The sequence below is a fragment of the Hippoglossus hippoglossus genome, chromosome 6 (assembly GCF_009819705.1).
Source record: "Hippoglossus hippoglossus isolate fHipHip1 chromosome 6, fHipHip1.pri, whole genome shotgun sequence".
NCBI classification, from domain to species: Eukaryota; Metazoa; Chordata; class Actinopteri; order Pleuronectiformes; family Pleuronectidae; genus Hippoglossus; species Hippoglossus hippoglossus.
The window spans coordinates 1,044,714-1,062,213 of NC_047156.1; the positions used below are offsets into that span (position 1 = coordinate 1,044,714).

General features: G+C 44.5%; 2 protein-coding genes across 11 annotated transcripts in view; one reads left to right on the top strand and one right to left on the bottom strand.

Moving 5' to 3' along the window:
- The window catches only part of immp2l (inner mitochondrial membrane peptidase subunit 2), an 89,795-nt gene extending 73,133 nt beyond the window's left edge, over positions 1 to 16,662 (top strand). For 4 of the 7 annotated variants that reach the window (XM_034589319.1, XM_034589320.1, XM_034589321.1 and 1 more), the window contains exons 4-6: positions 1,517 to 1,582; positions 6,703 to 6,805; positions 9,140 to 9,818. In XM_034589319.1, the coding sequence (XP_034445210.1) occupies positions 1,517 to 1,582; positions 6,703 to 6,805; positions 9,140 to 9,265 (295 nt within the window). In that variant the 3' untranslated portion in view covers positions 9,266 to 9,818. Of the gene's footprint in view, positions 1 to 1,516; positions 1,583 to 6,702; positions 6,806 to 9,139; positions 9,819 to 14,250; positions 14,258 to 16,649 lie in introns of those variants that run through there. The other 3 variants (XM_034589324.1, XM_034589325.1, XM_034589323.1) reach the window with 2 other exon arrangements.
- Positions 14,870 to 17,500, bottom strand: part of amfra (autocrine motility factor receptor a) — an 8,503-nt gene continuing 5,872 nt past the window's right edge. Inside the window, exons 9-16 of one of the 4 annotated variants that reach the window (XM_034589273.1) lie at positions 16,821 to 17,008; positions 16,488 to 16,591; positions 16,333 to 16,371; positions 16,237 to 16,296; positions 16,076 to 16,115; positions 15,871 to 16,042; positions 15,237 to 15,385; positions 14,870 to 14,979 (exon numbers count right to left, since the gene is read on the bottom strand). In XM_034589273.1, the coding sequence (XP_034445164.1) occupies positions 15,253 to 15,385; positions 15,871 to 16,042; positions 16,076 to 16,115; positions 16,237 to 16,296; positions 16,333 to 16,371; positions 16,488 to 16,591; positions 16,821 to 17,008 (736 nt within the window). In that variant the 3' untranslated portion in view covers positions 14,870 to 14,979; positions 15,237 to 15,252. Of the gene's footprint in view, positions 14,980 to 15,236; positions 15,386 to 15,870; positions 16,116 to 16,236; positions 16,372 to 16,487; positions 16,592 to 16,820; positions 17,009 to 17,500 lie in introns of all 4 variants that reach the window. The other 3 variants (XM_034589271.1, XM_034589272.1, XM_034589270.1) reach the window with 3 other exon arrangements.

Sequence of the window (17,500 nt, forward strand, 5' to 3'; positions counted from 1 at the left end):
GAAGGATGAAGAAGGAGCAGCAGGTAGAAGAGGAGGTGAAGGATGAAGAAGAAGCAGCAGGTAGAAGAGGAGGTGAAGGATGAAGAAGGAGCAGCAGGTAGAAGAGGAGGTGAAGGATGAAGAAGAAGCAGCAGGTAGAAGAGGAGGTGAAGGATGAAGAAGGAGCAGCAGGTAGAAGAGGAGGTGAAGGATGAAGAAGAAGCAGCAGGTAGAAGAGGAGGTGAAGGAGGAAGAAGAAACAGCAGGTAGAAGAGGAGGTGAAGGATGAAGAAGAAGCAGCAGGTAGAAGAGGAGGTGAAGGATGAAGAAGGAGCAGCAGGTAGAAGAGGAGGGGAAGGATGAAGAAGAAGCAGCAGGTAGAAGAGGAGGTGAAGGATGAAGAAGAAACAGCAGGTAGAAGAGGAGGTGAAGGATGAAGAAGAAGCAGCAGGTAGAAGAGGAGGTGAAGGATGAAGAAGGAGCAGCAGGTAGAAGAGGAGGTGAAGGATGAAGAAGAAGCAGCAGGTAGAAGAGGAGGTGAAGGATGAAGAAGAAGCAGCAGGTAGAAGAGGAGGTGAAGGATGAAGAAGAAGCAGCAGGTAGAAGAGGAGGTGAAGGAGGAAGAAGGAGCAGGTAGAAGAGGAGGTGAAGGATGAAGAATAAGCAGCAGGTAGAAGAGGAGGTGAAGGATGAAGAAGAAGCAGCAGGTAGAAGAGGAGGTGAAGGAGGAAGAAGGAGCAGGTAGAAGAGGAGGTGAAGGATGAAGAAGGAGCAGCAGGTAGAAGAGGAGGTGAAGGATGAAGAAGAAGGAGCAGCAGGTAGAAGAGGAGGTGAAGGATGAAGAAGAAGCAGCAGGTAGAAGAGGAGGTGAAGGATGAAGAAGAAGGAGCAGCAGGTAGAAGAGGAGGTGAAGGATGAAGAAGAAGCAGCAGGTAGAAGAGGAGGTGAAGGATGAAGAAGAAGCAGCAGGTAGAAGAGGAGGTGAAGGATGAAGAAGAAGCAGCAGGTAGAAGAGGAGGTGAAGGAGGAGGAAGGAGCAGGAGGTGAAGGAGGAGGAAGGAGCACCTGCAGTGCAGCAGTAGAACCTGTAGATGAGTAAATGAGCGGATGGCCAGTCTCACCTTGGAAAAGACTCCGAGCTCAGTTTGGCTTTGATCCCACCTGGAACCAGGAGTTCAGGAGAAGTAGGAGATCCTTCAGGTTCTGCTGAAGGGAGAAGTGCCCTCACGTGTGTGATGCTCCTCCAGCAGCTGCTGTGTGTAGAACCTGGGCTCCACCTTCTTCATTAGCCTGGATGGTTTAGTTTTTGCTGTTGCAGTTGAGCAAGGAGCTGATTCCCAGATGAGAGAAGATCGATTCCTGTCAGAGCTTCATCACACACCAGACATCTCGGGGGTTTGGAGACACGTAGTAAAACATCCTGTCTGAGGACAGGAGAAGAATTACAAAACAAAACCACACACTGCATCCTGCTTGTACGATTCGTTCTGGTTTTATGCTTATTCCTTATAAATATAAATGTGTTTTGTTCCCTCAGGTCTCCAAAGAACCCCCAGCAGAAGATCATCAAGAGGGTCATCGGCCTGGAGGGAGACTTCATCAGGTAGGAACCCCCCCCCCCCCGCAGTGACACAGCCTGGTGCTGATGGAACAATGTAATAATATGTTTCATATCACAGCCCGGTCGTAATAAACTTCACGTGTCCCGAGGTCGATGTGAATCTGAACCTTTCGCTCGAGAGCTTCGCTCCATCACGCTGGTTTCTAATCGGATTAACTGGCGTCACCTTGTGGCAAAAGTAAATCACTGCGGCTCCTGATCTGATCCCAGATGTGTGAAACACACGGGACGACAGAGTTTGACTCTTCACATGAGAAGTGGTGTCGACGATGGCTGGATGCTGCTCCGTCTTTAAAGAGAAATCACGACGGTCTTATCTGGATTCATGCAGATAGAAGGGTTTTTCAGTTTTCTGTTTCCTTTCACCCTTTGTATCACTACATATTATTTCTATAAGCAAAGGTTGTTGTTTGGCCTGTTAAAGTCAAATGTGACAGAACAACAGCAAACTTTTCTTTTCACATTCTGGATAAAGCACAAACTGCTGCGGCAATTTATGATCTTTTCAAACTAAAGCTCAATGTTCATCTGAAGTTCAAACTTCAGCTCAAACTCAACATGAAACAAAACCAGTGATTAGAGAAAAAGCTTCTTTCTGAGTTGAAGGTGATGTTATCATCTTGAGCCTTTGACTAATTAATAAAAGCAGAACCGGTTCTGAACCTTTCAGGGTCATTTAATAAAGTGTTCATGATTTTAATGTGACTTTTACTCTAATAACCAGGTATTAACCCTCATAAATAATTAATACTGTATAAATGAATTATTATAACTCAATGAACAAGTCTCTTCTGATATTCACCTCACTTTGTAGAGTAATGACACGTTTTTAATAAAAGATTATTAGAAGCATAAACATTAAACAGCCGTATTCATATATTCCACATATATTTAGTCACATACTATCTTTGTGTATTATCATTTAAAAACTATATTTGATCATTAATTGTCCTCCATAATGTTACCTCTCCCTAACGAGCACCAGGTCCAATCAAACGGCTCCACCTCATCTTTCATATCCTGTAAATTTACAAAAGGACTTCCTCCTGCTTCTCTTCCTCCCGTAGCTTTTATTACCAGAACTCAGCGCCGTCATTTCCATAATCCTCCTCTGGGCCCAGTTATTGGTTCTGTGTCAGGTCCAGAGTGACGAGCCGCTGAGGGGAGCTTGATGCCTGAGTGACAGCCGAGGCTGAGCCGTCAGCGTGGAGGTGTTTAACGGACAGGTGACGTCTCTCTGGACTCGCACTTCCTGGAAACTCCGTCACGCTTCACGTTGTGGATTTGAAGGGGAAACAGTTTGTGAAGTTTCATATCTGACGAGTTCACATCAGAAGTTACTGTTTGGAGCTTAATTGGTTTATAAGTGATGATGTTAGAGATGGAGTTCATGTAACAATGACCCTCCTACCAAACTGTTGGAGATCACGTTGCATTGTGGGTAATGTAGGCACCCGATTCAGATTTCTCACTTCAGCGGGAGTCATGGCTGCAGCTGAGCCTTTGTTTTTTAAATGACTTTTTCAGAATTCATCTTCCACAAGCGGACTGACAAATAACTGAGGTTCCTCTTCCCGCTGAGCAAACACGCTCCCGCTCGAGACCAACGCAGATCTGATTGGCCGCCCGCCGCCCGCACCATGTGCTGTGTTCGCCAGGGGGCTGAACAAATCACAAAATGATTCTGGTGCGCGCACGCCGAGAAACCAACATGTCAGACTGCAGAGAGCACGGCAGTGGTTCATCCCGGTGTCACACGTTAGAATCCCACACACACAATCCAGAGAAAAGGATCATACATGTTACAGAGACAATAAGCAGACGTGATCCAGATCATCGACCAGAGAGGCCCCATCCATACGTTCACATCTTATTTATATTATTTATAGTGTTTGAGCTGTAAAATATGAGCATCATCTGGGGTTTCAACTGGTTTAGAAAATAGGAATATTTTATACCAATGTTCCCAAATATTCGTAAAAAGATTAAGAATATCTTTAGTTTTCAAGTGACGACGTTTTTAACGAATAAAATGACAAAGTGGTGTCGTTACCAGGATCAATATAATCAACGGTTCATTTAATTCATGAAACTCAGTCATGAAATTATTATTTATCTAAGTTTCATCTCAGATGTTTTATAAATGGACTCATGGTTTCACTGTGTGTGGAAAAGAAGATTGTTGTTATTTACTCTGTGTGAAGCAAACTTCACTGGAGCATTTGAACTTTTCGTTAGCTTGAAATTGGACTTGAATCGTATTTGAAGAGGCATTAAGAGCAGATTAAGGTTAAGATAGCTTTTATTATGTGTGTGTGTGTGTGTGTGTGTGTGTGTGTGTGTGTGTGTCTGTGTGTGTCTGTGTGTGTGTGTCTGTGTGTGTGTGAGTCATGCTCCTCCCTGGATTTCCTTCAGGATGACGAGCTGTTCTCAGGTCTGTTACGCTGCGTCCTCATGAGGAAATGAGTTCCTCAGTTCAGATAATGAGACGCAGCAGGAGGACGCAGCTTCAGACTCGTGTGATCGTCTGTATGTTGTTTATCACTTCGTGTCCTCAGCCTCGGTCTCTGCAGCCGTTTCCTTTTTAATCAGGATTCATCACAACCTGAAACTCAATCCACCGAACGTGTGTCTGATGAATGAAAGAAACTTCATCCTAATTTCGTGGTTGTAGTAAATTATCTGATGCCGCCACTGATTATATAAATGATCTAATTTATCTAATCGTCTCATATCAGCAGAATTTGGTGACTCCTCTCTCTGTGGCTGACGCTCACATGGCCGGCGTGGGCGGATGCAACCCGGAGCTGTGATTAATGTCGACCTGGCCCGTGTAAAGCTCCGCCTCCGCCAGGGAGCCCGTCACAGGCCTGTTCATTATTCAGCCCCTCCCCAGCCACTGACCTGTCATTTGCGGCAGCAGCATCCGACACAAACGGCTGCCGGGGTGTTTGACATGTTGATGGCGTGTTATGATACTGTGGCCGTGCCTCTGTCGCTCCGATGACCTGCCACATCCTGTCAGTCGCTGCTGCAGGGTCCCACCATGGACACGGGTTTACTGGTTCACGGGGTGGCGTGTGCGCCGTCTGTCACAGAGACTGAGTTCACTCCACACGAGGTTGAATGATCTGTTCTGATGCATCGTGTTTGTGCTACACGACGTTAACATCTGCTGAGGTCAAGTCATCAGCTTCGTCCTGGAACCTCCAGTTTATCTCTATAAATCTCAAGATTAGTTATGAACTTAAATATAGAGCAGGTACCATCTTCTCAGGATGAAGAAGAGGAGCCGTACACGTAGAAGACGAAGACGTCCACTTGGAAACACGAGGAGGTTCCAGATCTTTTGGTGCTGAGGGCCGACGCCGGTGTGGATGAGCTGTAAACAACAACAGCTTCAGAAACATAACACTGCTGGAGCATAAACCAGGAGATCTGCATTCTGAGCGTGTTCTTGTTCACCGTGGCAGCAGACACGTCTCCCTCTCCTTCATTACAACATAAATCTTTAGTGTAAGTGATTCCAGTCGGAGCTGAACTTCTCACCCTGGTGCTGCTGTGACCGTACATCATGTCTGCAGGCTGCTCTCGACCTGTTCACCAACTCACACATGATGAAATCCAGTGAATGTCTCAATTCTCCTGTTTTTCTTCCAATTAAACGGAGCCACGCTGCTCCTGGTGTCCGGTGACGTCAGGAGTCACAGTTCAGACATTTCGTCACCAGCGTCAGAACGTTTGGTTCACGACAGATTCCATCCACCAACATGATGTCGTTACATCAGACGTCTTAATCCAGCGCGTGGAGCTGTCAGCTGTCGACCTGATTACAGCCACCCGCTGCTGTGTGTGTGTGTGTGTGTGTGTGTGTGTGTGTGTGTGTGTGTCTGTGTGTGTGTGTGTGTGTGTGTGTGTCTGTGTGTGTGTGTGTGTCTATCTATAGTCATGAGAGTCACTTTTGGTTGAATCCCATCATTGTGAGAACATTTGGTTTTGTCCTCACAAACAAACTAGTTTAGATATTCTCAGTGTTTTTCATTTTCCATGTGAACAGAGCTGTCCATGGTTCTGAAACATCCGCCCAGCTACGGGGGGGGGGGATTATTCGAGGGCGTTCTGTTCTCCACAAACTGAACCTGGTCAAATAAATGGTGAAACCAGTGAAGTCAGTCACTGTTCTGAAGAGATTTATCATCTGTTTCCTTTTTTTGTATTAATCCTGCAAAAAGGTCCCACCTTGTTTTTTCTGTGCGTCAGTAAATTCAGCTGCTGAGGCCAAATCAATATTTATGTATCTCTTCGTTCGAGCCTCTCTGACCATCGCACACACACGTGCGACCAATCACTGACACATCTCCATGTAAAAGTCACTGAAGTTATAATTCACAGTGTTGCTAAGTGATGAATCAGAGCCGGGACGGACCCATAACTGTCCAGAGGAAGATGAAGAGCGCCCGGCCTCCTCCTCCTCATAAACATGACGACCTGATTGCAGCAGGATGAGATGAACATCACCTCCACCCTCACGAGTCTCAGCCTGTCCCAGGTCCAGATCTTTGTTTGGGCGAGGAGGCGACGGGGGGGTTTAGAGGCCGATGATTAACCATAATGAGACGATAGTTGTTGGAAGGACCTTAACTGTAATTTACCTCCTAATTTTGATCTTTTGTTTTTCTTGTCGTTGTAATTAAACGATTATTCTTCCCATCCGGAAACGTAAAAATCAGTTTTGTCTTTTTTGCAGACACTGCTAATACACGTTATAATAAAACATAAAAAGGTTTTTAAATGGTTTGTTTGTTAAAGCTCTATATACTTATAATTACACACATTATATCAGTGGATTATAAACTGACTGTATTTATTTTTCTTTTACAAAACTCAAGACTAAATCAGCTGATTATTGATTTTGGTGAAATCAGCTCTGCTCATTGTTGAGTTTCTAATTTTCAATGAGCTCGGACAAAATTTGTGATTCGTGCTGATGAAGCTTGAAGAAAATAAGATTCTATAATAACCTTGTTTCCCATTGTTTTAACATCATTAGAGGAAATTATTAGATCAACTTTTCCTTCATTTTCCTTCTTGTGTCTCTTCAGGACTCTGAGCTACAAGAACCGATACGTCCGAGTTCCCGACGGTCACTTCTGGATCGAGGGGGATCATCACGGCCACAGTCTGGACAGCAACAGCTTCGGACCGGTACGACCGGCTGGGTCAACTCATCACTGACGCTTTCACAAATATACAAATGATTTATATATCAGACACAGAGCCACTGCTGTAAAATACATAACAACCTCATTGAAAGTGACGGATGATAAACAGACATTTCTACGACCAACAGCGTAAAAGTAACGAATTATGTGAACAAACATTTCAGGACTCGTTCACACCTCGTTTGGTTCAGACTTTTCAGTTTGGTCTTTCTTCATCTCATAATATCGTTAATAATAATAATATAGATAATAAAGTCGTAATTCATTGAGAAAAAAGTGGTAATATTTCAAGAAAAATAAATAAACTTTTACTAAAGTCGAAGTGACGTCTACGGTCCTCAGACGCTGTGATCTGAGAACAGCACCAGGCCTGTTTACATGAATCCAGTCTGGGCGGCGGCTCCGAGCTGCTGAGCTTCAGTAGACTTTTCTCTTTTTACACCAACATGTGATTTGTGTTGGAGAAGAAATCAGAGGAAACTTCTGGCAGGTGGTGTAAAGCTGTCTCCTCCCGTCTCCTCCCGTCTCCTCCCGCCTCTCGGCTGTTCTCCCACCGCTCGTTTCTTTGGACAGCACTTTGAGGTCGGGTTTGAGTGGCTGTCGTTTCTCATCCGTCCTAACAGACATCAGCATCAGGCACTTTACCAAATCACATCATTTCTTTATTGCTGCTGAACGGCTGAAGCAGCGGCGGCGTCTCGTCAGGCCCTCAGTCGTTCTGTTTCTCTTATGGGAGGAAAACGTCACGTCACACCGAGCACATCAGTTTCATGTTACCACCAGATGTTGTCACCAGGGGAGACGTGTCTAAAACCTTGAGTCCAGACGAGGACGTCTCATTTAAATAATAGATTCTGTTTGGATGTGTCAGTGAAACACAGCAGCTTCAGGTCGATCTGACAAACCACCCACATTCACTGTAAACTCTAACTCTTCTTCTCTCTGGCTACTTCTTTGTCGTTGAAAAATCTTTTCTGAGAAACTGAAAAGTTGGAAAAATGTGAATTGGACGAAAAGTGTAAGCAATAAACAGACAGGAGGAGGTTTGGTGTCAGTGGATCTCCGGCGGGGGGGGAGGAACGGCCCATTAAAGCATTGAAAGGTGCAATAAATAGGATTTTTACTGAGCCCAAAGCAGGAAATGACCTCGATACATCTGGAGGGAGCTGATGGAGCTGATGATTGATACCAGCGAGTCAGCCGGCTGCTGAGATCTCTGCCTCTTACAGATTCACACCTGATAATGTGGGAGAGAACACGGGGGGGGGGGGGAACCATAGAGCCGAGAAAGAACTGAAGAGAGGAACCAGGAACTAAAGGATGAACCGAAGAACAAGACAAAGACCAAACCAGGAGAACAAGAAAACAAAGAACTGCAATGGATTCAAGGAACCAGATCTAAGGACCAAGAAAATGAAGAATCAACCAAGGAAGCGCGGTGAGAACCAGAGAACCGAAGGAAAAAAGAGTAAAGAAGGAACCGAAAGCCACAGGAACTCCTCTTCCTTACGGGGGAAATGTGTGGAATTAAGCAGCAGCACCATGATGGTAGAAAAGGTTTAACTGAGGAACAAAGAGGAATCCAAGAAACTAAAGAACCAAAGAAATCCGACGAGTTCCATCACCACTGGAGCAGGAACCAATGAGCCGTGAAGAAAGGTTCTATCAAGAGTTTCACTAAACCAAAGAAGGAAAACAAGTGTTTTAAAACATGCCCAGAAGAGAGAGGAGTGAGATTGATTCTAACTGTTCACAGTGTTTACATCTGGTTCTGGTCTCTTTTCCCTGATCCGGTTCTGAACATATTCACAAAGACCTCTTGGGGAGCAATTCAAATCCAATCTGATTCTTCTTTAATGTGATGTAGATAACAAACCACTGAACTGCAGCCAAATGAATATTAAGCTGCTTCTTCATTACTTCATGTTATTAAAGTGGATGTGGACCAGCAGCTGCTGTGGGGTGAAGACGTCCAGTCCAACGTTCCTGCCTCTGTCTGCAGCTGGACCTCGTCTGTGTTTGTAACGTGGAGACAACAGGAGTCAGAGAAACCCTCGATCTTCAGCTGTCAGTTCGCTGACTTTAGTTACATCTGCCGTCGATGTCTCAGTTCAAAACAGACTTTTACATTTGAAATCCTCCCAAATAATCATGTATCTGGACACAGTGAAGCTTCTCATCGTTTAAAGTAAACGAGCTCATCGCTTTAAACCAAAAACTCAGAACTCAATTTGTTTTGTTTTAGTAGGACATGATAGAATCTGTATCAAGTACAGACGGATCCTGGGATGTGTTTTTATATTGCTGTGTCTTCCAGGTGTCGGTCGGGCTGCTTCACGGCCGAGCTTCTCACATCATCTGGCCTCCACAACGCTGGCAGGAAATCCAACCGTCCCTCCCCCCCAACAGAGGCCCGCTGGACACTGAGGAAGAAGAGGGATGAAGACATGTCTGTACTCATTCATCTGTTCTGATCTGTTTGCTGAAGCGTTGAGACGGACAACGCTGCGTCCGTCTGTGAGAAGTCATTCTTTCACACGTGTTGTGTTTTTGTGTCTGAATAATTTCATATTCAGGAGGAAACAGATTCTCTGGATTATTGAGAGAAGTTAATTATCTGGATCTCTCATAGATCCAAACACTACTACTACTTGATCCTGTGACATTTACAGATTTATTTTTTGAAGTCACATCCACATGGAAGTCGGATCCAGAGCTGGAAAGATGATCTGATTAATTCACAGGAAATCATCTGAAAGATCTGCTGTTTGATGATGAATTTAAATAATCTCTGTTTTATATCACTGAATTTTTCTTCTTATTTGGTTCATGGGTGAATAAAACAAGAGATTTGACATTTAATAAAACAAAATGTGAATTGATTCATTCAGGAATCAAATGAATTAGCAGGTGAATCGATATTTATTCTCATTTCTGATGAAGTCAGAATATTCCTTCTGTTCCATTGTTCCTATTCAAATAAATGAGTCCTTGATTTAAGAACGTTACAGTCTGATGATTTTAATAAAGTTCAGTCCTGCTTCATTTGATTCAATGTTTCCAGAATGTACTGAAACTGCATGTTCCTTATCTTGAATATCTCATTTCTCATTTATTAACCACCTTCTCTGTCTCAACCCAATTAGCCTCAGTCAGTTACCTTTACCCCAGGGGCTTGTGGGAAATGGTGTTCAATGAACCAGCTCTGCTCTTTTTAAACATCATGTTTATATATTAATAAATGTAAAAACTGATCGAGAACGTGAACTGAACTGGAGCAAATCTCTTTGTTTTCATGTAAATCTCCACCATGAAGTGAATAAACATATTACACCTCCAGAACCAGTCACATGAATCCAATCACCAGTTCAGTCCTCTTAACATATCTGATTGTTCTAATTCAGATCCATGACTGAAAATGGTGAAAAACATCTTATCTCACAATGTTAAAGTGAAAAGAAACTCCTGGACCCGCCCCCTGACCCCTGACCCCTGACCTGTGACCCCTGACCCCTGACCTGTCTCATAAACATCCCTCCAGGTTTGTTCACTAGAGACGAACACGTGTGAGGATCCTTCTCGTCTCGGCTGAACGCTCAGAGGAGAGATGAACACGTCGTTCCCATCAGGTTATCTGAACACGTGATTAGACAGAAGCCGCCTCCTGCTTCCTCTCAAACATCTGAGTAGATCCGTCTCTTCTGATTTGCATAAATCTAATTGAGGGAGCACTTGTGGAACATTCAGCCAAATGGAGCTCTGTGGATTCTGTGGGTTCTGTGCAGCTAACAGCTGTGCGGCGGCGTCATGGGACCCGGGAGGCCCAAGTGGGGCTAAATGCAGGTGTAGTCAACCCCCCCACTGAGCAGCGCGCTCACAGCTGCACCACGAATTCACTCAAATGTGCATTTCTGTGCCAATTCAATCTGATGGTTTCTGTTGGAGGCTCGTGAAAGACGAGTGTGACGTGAGAGCAGTGAACACGAGTTCCTGTGCAGTGGGGAGTAAAAGCCTCTGCTGCTGGTAAAGCTCCTGTTTGCACATCTCCTGCCTCTTTACATCTTGTATTTACCTTATTTACAGAAAACTGAAAAGACTCAGATCAGTTTCTGTGTGTGTCTCTGAGCTCCTGTTCTGTTTCCGTGCCAACGAGCAGCTGCTTGGATACGGGCGTCTGGTGAGCTGTGGCCTTGTTCAGACGCCGAGGGTCGCCACGCCAACGGGAGGGAAACCACAGGTTCCTGCTGCAAACACCGTCTTCAATCATCTCCTTTATTTGTTCAATGTTATGAAATCATAGATCACGAAAGGATTTATATGACTAACAGAAATGAGTCCTAGAGGGCGCCACTGGTCGCTCTGATCATGAAACAGACGCTTTCACTCACTTGACATGAAAAGAACATTTGTGACTTTTTTCAATCTAATCAAAATTAAATAGATTAATTAAAAGTGTAAATGATCAAAGAGCAGGAAGCAGCTCGTGTCGTCACCTTTCTGAGAGGTAACGTAGTCGATGGTTTCTCAGACCTGAACATTAAAAACATGAAACTGTTTTATTGGCTCTAACAGAAGCTGCGATCATTAGCATGTGTAGAAAACTAGCTTACCTCCTTAGTGAGGACCTGGTGCTACCTTCAAGGCCGAGGAACTTCTCGTTATCCCCATCAGGGGAGGCTCGTCCTGAATGATGGAACACAAACCTCGGATGTGATGGTTGGAGCTGCTTCTCCTCAGCATCTGATGTCAGATGGTAGTGATGATGATGCCATGAACCTTTTACAAAGACACTATTTACTCCCAAGTAATTGTGATTCCACAAACTGCCGAGTTCTTCAGGTTTTTTAACGGTCAAGGTTCTTCGAGACAAACTGACACTTTGAACAATTTGACTTCGTCCGGTTCAATCAACCATTTCTCCTTCTGACGTTTCAGCCGCTCACTCACCACAAAACTAAAAGCTGCTCGTCAGAAACATAGACTGCTCAGAAAAAACAGACGTAGACGCTGGGTAAGTGAAGCCAATGCACAAGTGCCTGCAACCTGTCTTCTGTGTAGTGACCAGCAGGGGGCGACTCCACTGGTAGTTTCTATAGACGTCTATGAGAAAGTGACTCTACTTCTCACTTTATAACGTCAGTAAACATTCAGGAGTTTAGATTCATTAAAATGTTGGAGTGTAAACTTCAGAGCAACAAGAGAAATCCAGAAGGTATTTCTTCAACACGTGAGCAGATTATCTGAGAAGTGAAAAACTGTTTAAATACAACTCTGTAGAAATAAAGAACAAATGTATCTACACTATAAAGATCATATAAACAAGTCGAGGAACACGTCAGGACACGATCAGCTGAAGGACACACACGTGTAACTGTTGCGTGTTGTCACTGACATTCATCATGACCGTCCAGAAAAGGAAAGTAGATGATTGGATTGTATCTTTGTTGAAGTAGAAAACAAACAACATCGGAACAGAGAACGTTGAACTGGACGAGTCTCAAGGACAAATGGTCGTGGACGACGTGAACTGGACGAGTCTCAAGGACAAATGGTCGTGGACGACGTGAACAATGTTCGTCTCAGGTTTGGACTGGAAGAGGAAATCCATGACCTGCGTCACCAGCTTGTCCCGCCCTCATTGATGTCGCCTAGCAACACAGAGTTGCAGGGATTTGATCTTGTCGCTTGCCGTCACCACGTCAGCAGAGTGCAATGAATCCTGGGATATGTTGGAGTCTTGGTTTCTCAGGACGGAAGGAGCTTTGAAATGAGACAGTGGCGTCGTGCTGCTGCAGGTTTGGTGTGAACAGATGATTCAGCCTCTGAACTGGGACACAACTCATGGTGGTGACACAGGTTTTGAATATCTCCTGCCAGAATGCACCTTGGGAGTTGTAGTTAACTTTCCTTGTGAGTTTCATCTGTGTCCCACAGGAGACACAGTGTGGGACGACTCCATCGGTTTTATTTTACAACAAAGATTTTCTTTTGGAACGTAAATGAATATCTGTATTATGTATTTGTTTGTTTGTTTCCTGGTTCTCAGATGAAGTTTGATCCAGTGACTCTCTGGTTGTCCCATCGTGTTAAAACGTCGGTTCGATTCCCTCAGTGACGGAGCTGATGTCTGAGCAGTGACATCAGCAGTTTTCATTAGCGTGTTAATGACAACACATAATTGCTTCGCACTTAAAACATTGTTAGAAACAAAAGCAGCTTAACAAACCATCAGCGACGATAAAGAGACGATTTCCTCTCTGCACTAATTAAAGAGCATTATTCAGGCTGACTCAGCAGATTCTGAAATGAACTAAACCTCCAGATGAGCAGGATCAGTTCTCACCGGGTCTCAAACTTCAGAGTTGTTTAATATCTCTTAAGTTTCATTTGCTTCTTTATGAACCTGCTTCTCTCCGCTGACTCTGCTTCAGTCTCAGATTTCTTATTTTCTCTGTGGAACATCACTTACGCTGGATTCAGCTGAGTGTGTGGTGAGAAGCTGAAACCCAGTTCGGGTCAGAGCTGCTTCAGTCGTCAGTGTCATGTCTGGTTTATTTGTGTGTGGAAGCAGAAACTGTAAAACTCTGTTTCCTCTCGATGGATTTAACTCAATGATCCTCAGGGACGTGACGCTCACCTCTCGCTGAGACGTCTCACTCTGCTGCTTCTCCGTCGTCTTTTTCCACATTCTGATCTTTGAACGTGACGACTGATGATCGGAGAGCTCCGGAGGAACATGAGGGCCGAGCACAAGTAGAGGAATGAAAGACAATCCTGCTTCTTGCCACGATGTCAGCTGAGATCCCACCTGAGCTTGAAGGTCCAGTGAGTCCGATTCAGCTGAAAGGATCTAAACGTTAATCTAAATGAATCCTACTGGTGTTTTCACTTCTGTTTCATCTGCATTGTACGACTTGTTTTGTTTTACCCTGAAGCTTTGACAGCTCCTCCTGTTAGGCGGTGAGTTTGGGGTCAGAGGTCGTGGTGGTTGATGGTTGAAAGCTTGGCAGCAGCAGCAGCAGGACGTGATGTAACCCTGTGTTGACTCGGTCTCCAGGCTGCTGCTGCTGCTCTGATAGGTTGAGCTCCTCAGAGAGCAGCGTGGCCCGTCAGCACATTATACTGACAATGAAAATAATATTACTTTAGTGAGATAACAACTGATGAGCTCTTCTTGAATAAATTGAAAGTTGTGTTGAGAACAAAAATGTTAAAAAAAATGAGCTCAGTTCTTTTTATTTCTGGCAGAAATTAAAGTTTGTTATCTCCTGGTGTCAGCGTCTGGTTGGATGAAGCAAATGAAAGAGGAAGCCGAGGCCCCTTATTGGACTTCAGGGCTCCAGTAATAACATTAAAGTGTCAGAATCCGACCGTGTGGGATTCACAGATCACTATCTGCTCGTCTCGGAGGAACTCTCATTAAGTCTCCTCACACGTCACCGTAATATAATATTTCAATGACTTAATGAAACATATCTTCATAATCCAATATATCAGAACCACCTCATAAATGTGTCTGATGTGTCTTCCCCTGATGTGACTCCTGGAGTTTATAGGAGGCGATTCTTCTCCGACTCTCTGAGGACTGCCCGAGTGTCCTTGAGCAAACGGTTCAGCTCTTACTCTCATTTATCAGAGTAACACGAGAAGGACGGGACTTACAACCACACTTACATTAATTATCTTAGTTTATAATTTTCATTATTTATTTGAGACTCCAGTTCAACCTGAAGGACTCGTTCAGCTGAGCTTCTGTTAGAGCAGTTAAATCATTCTAATCATTCAAACTCATGTACTCAAACTGTTTGACAACATTTTCATTTATTTACGAAAGATCGACATATTACATATACAAATAAAATGATTTAGTAAAAAATATTTGATGATAAATAACTTATTTGCAGTTTTATCAGTTCTCTTTTCTTATATAAATACCAATCAGTGAACATCACACAGCCGCTCTGGGTGAACGGTGTTCAGGGAGCTGAGGAACTCCAACAGACTGTGGAACCTGTCAGCAGACGTTCTAATGAACTAGAGGAAGGTTAGAACAAACTTATTTAAACAAATAGAAAACAATATCCAGACTCTCTGATTCATAAATATATGAACAAAATGAAATCATGAGATACTGCAGCTCTGAGAACACTGTGATGGAAACATGTGTAAATGTGTGATTACTGTAAAGCTGATGTAACCTGATCAGCCAATCACCATCGTGATCCTGACCACTTCCTGTCTACTTCCTGGCCACTTCCTGTCTCCTCACTAAATCTGTCTTTTCACTGGATAGCACGTCATTTAGAAAAGTCAACACATTGTTTAGCATTAGCTTTAGCGGAGGTCATCTGTGGCCACACACAGACATGTGACCCTCCCAGACCAGCAGGGGCAGCATCTCTGATCACCTCTGGTAGGAAACCGCTCTGCTCATTGGCTGAAGTCACACGTTGCTGCTGCCTGTTGCAGGTTCACAGGGTCGGAGCTCGAGGAGCCTGTGTTTCCTGTGTTGGACCCGATGTTCCTGGTCACAAAGTCGTTTGACTGATGTACAGAATATTTCCTGTTGATGAAAACAGGCAGACACAGAGTTCAGAGGACTGATCTCTGTGAGTGGGTGTGGTTTGATGCGTCTGGACTGAACTGACGGGACTGATGGAGGCGTGAGCTCCACTCAGTGACGAGGGGAGAAGATACAATACTCCGTCCTCTTATAAGAAAGAGATGATGAGAATCAAGTTATAATATTATGAAAATAAAGAAGAAAATTGTTTCAGTAAGTAACCACAAAGTAGAACTGGTCCTCTCTGGAGTTTTTCTCTTTCTGTGTAAAGTCTCGAACAATCTGATGTTGAGAAAGATTTTTGAATGACTCAGATGTGACCAAACTCCTCCTCCTCCACTAAAGAGACAGTTTCCTTTGTGTGGTTCTTTCTTCACATTTTGTCTGTTGTATCATAATCATCAAATATTTTCCTTCATTGTTGAAGTAATTGCTTTGAATCTCAGATGTGTAAACCTCTGTCTCCTGTGACAGTGAACTCTGACCTTCGTGCTCGCTGCAGCAGCTCCTCCTTCCTCTGCAGCAGCAGCTGCTGTCGCTCCTCGGCCGACGGACAAAACCGTAACTCCTTCTTCTCCTCATCCTCCACGTCCTCCTCTCTCTCTGCAGCCTCACCCTCTTCTTCCTCGTCCTCCAGGCTCTCACTCTCGTCGTCCTGCTCCGACTCGCCGCTGCCTCCGCCGTCGTCTTCAGGGGGAGGAGTCACCTGTATGAGCGGGTGCACCATAACCTAAAGTACACAGACTTGTTTTTTAGTTTTTTCATTGATCAAATACGAATTTCCACAGAGAACATGTTCATATTGATATTTGATACTCAGCTCTAGTTTCTGAAGCAGCTGACTAACTGACCAGCGGCAGGGCGGCGGCCTGGACTCGTCCCTCCAGGATATTGTCCGTGGTGACCTCCAGTGATCCAGTGATCTCCAGGTCGTGCAGGATGAGCTGGACGGGAACATGAGGGAACATCTCCTGGATCTGCTGACCCTGAGAGCGAGAGAGAGAGAGAGAGAGAGAGAGAGAGAGAGAGAGAGAGAGAGAGAGAGAGACACCTGAGCTCAATCCTCTGCTGTAACTCTACGATCACTCCTCTGAGCACTGACCATGGCGTTGATCTGAGACGGGGTGGTCGGTGCGATGCCCAGAAAGTTGGTTGTGGCCATGACCTCCACAGAGAAACTGGGCAGCCAGCTGGCGATACGAGACCCTGGGAACCAGACAAGACATGAATGTAAAATATTGATCAGAGAAGACGTTAAACAAAGATGTTTCTGTCATTTCAGGTCGTTCTTAGTGTTTCTGATCAGTTTGGTTTGAATCAGTTATTTGATGATATAAAACAGGCAGAGACCCCATGATTGACAGCTGACTCCTGATTGGCCGCGCCTGTGTATGGGCGGGACCTTGATACCACGTATATAACATCCTTATTTTACCGTCAAAGTGAAAGAAGTGGTTGAGCTGGTTGAGGTGCGGCCGAGTGTCGCCTCCGGCTCCAGCAGCCATGTTGTCTGGGACGGCCTCTCTGGTCTCCACAGGAACTTCACCTCCTTCGCCAATGTCCAGGGACATCCGACATGTTGGACACGATGTGTCCTGCTCCAGCCACGAGCGCAGACATGAGCTGAGGACGCACAAACCATCAGTATTTATCTTTCACTACGCGTGAGTGACTCATGTTGGAGAGAGAATCCCCTTTAATAGACTGTGTCTCAGCGCTGGGATGATTCTCTGCTGGAATTTATTCTGTCATCATTTAAACTCATCATGTTTCCTAATGGTCTTTATATATTAATTAGTCAATCCCATCATTATAATGTTTCCCTGTAGCTTTTAGCTCTGTTAACCAACTAATGTAGCTTCAAATTATAATTACCACGTTTCCCAGAGCACATGAAGGCAGCAGCAAACTCAGCATGTACAACACCACCATTCTTCTTGTCCACTGATATTTTTTAATAAGAATTGATGCTGATGAACAAACAACCGACTCTCCACATCTTTTAAAGTCTCACGTAGTCTGTGTTTCCTGCAGCTGGTTGCTTAGTAACAGAAACTCCTCTGAAGGAGGAGCAGTGAAGAGTCAGAGCAGGGACGACGAGGTGGAACTGTTACT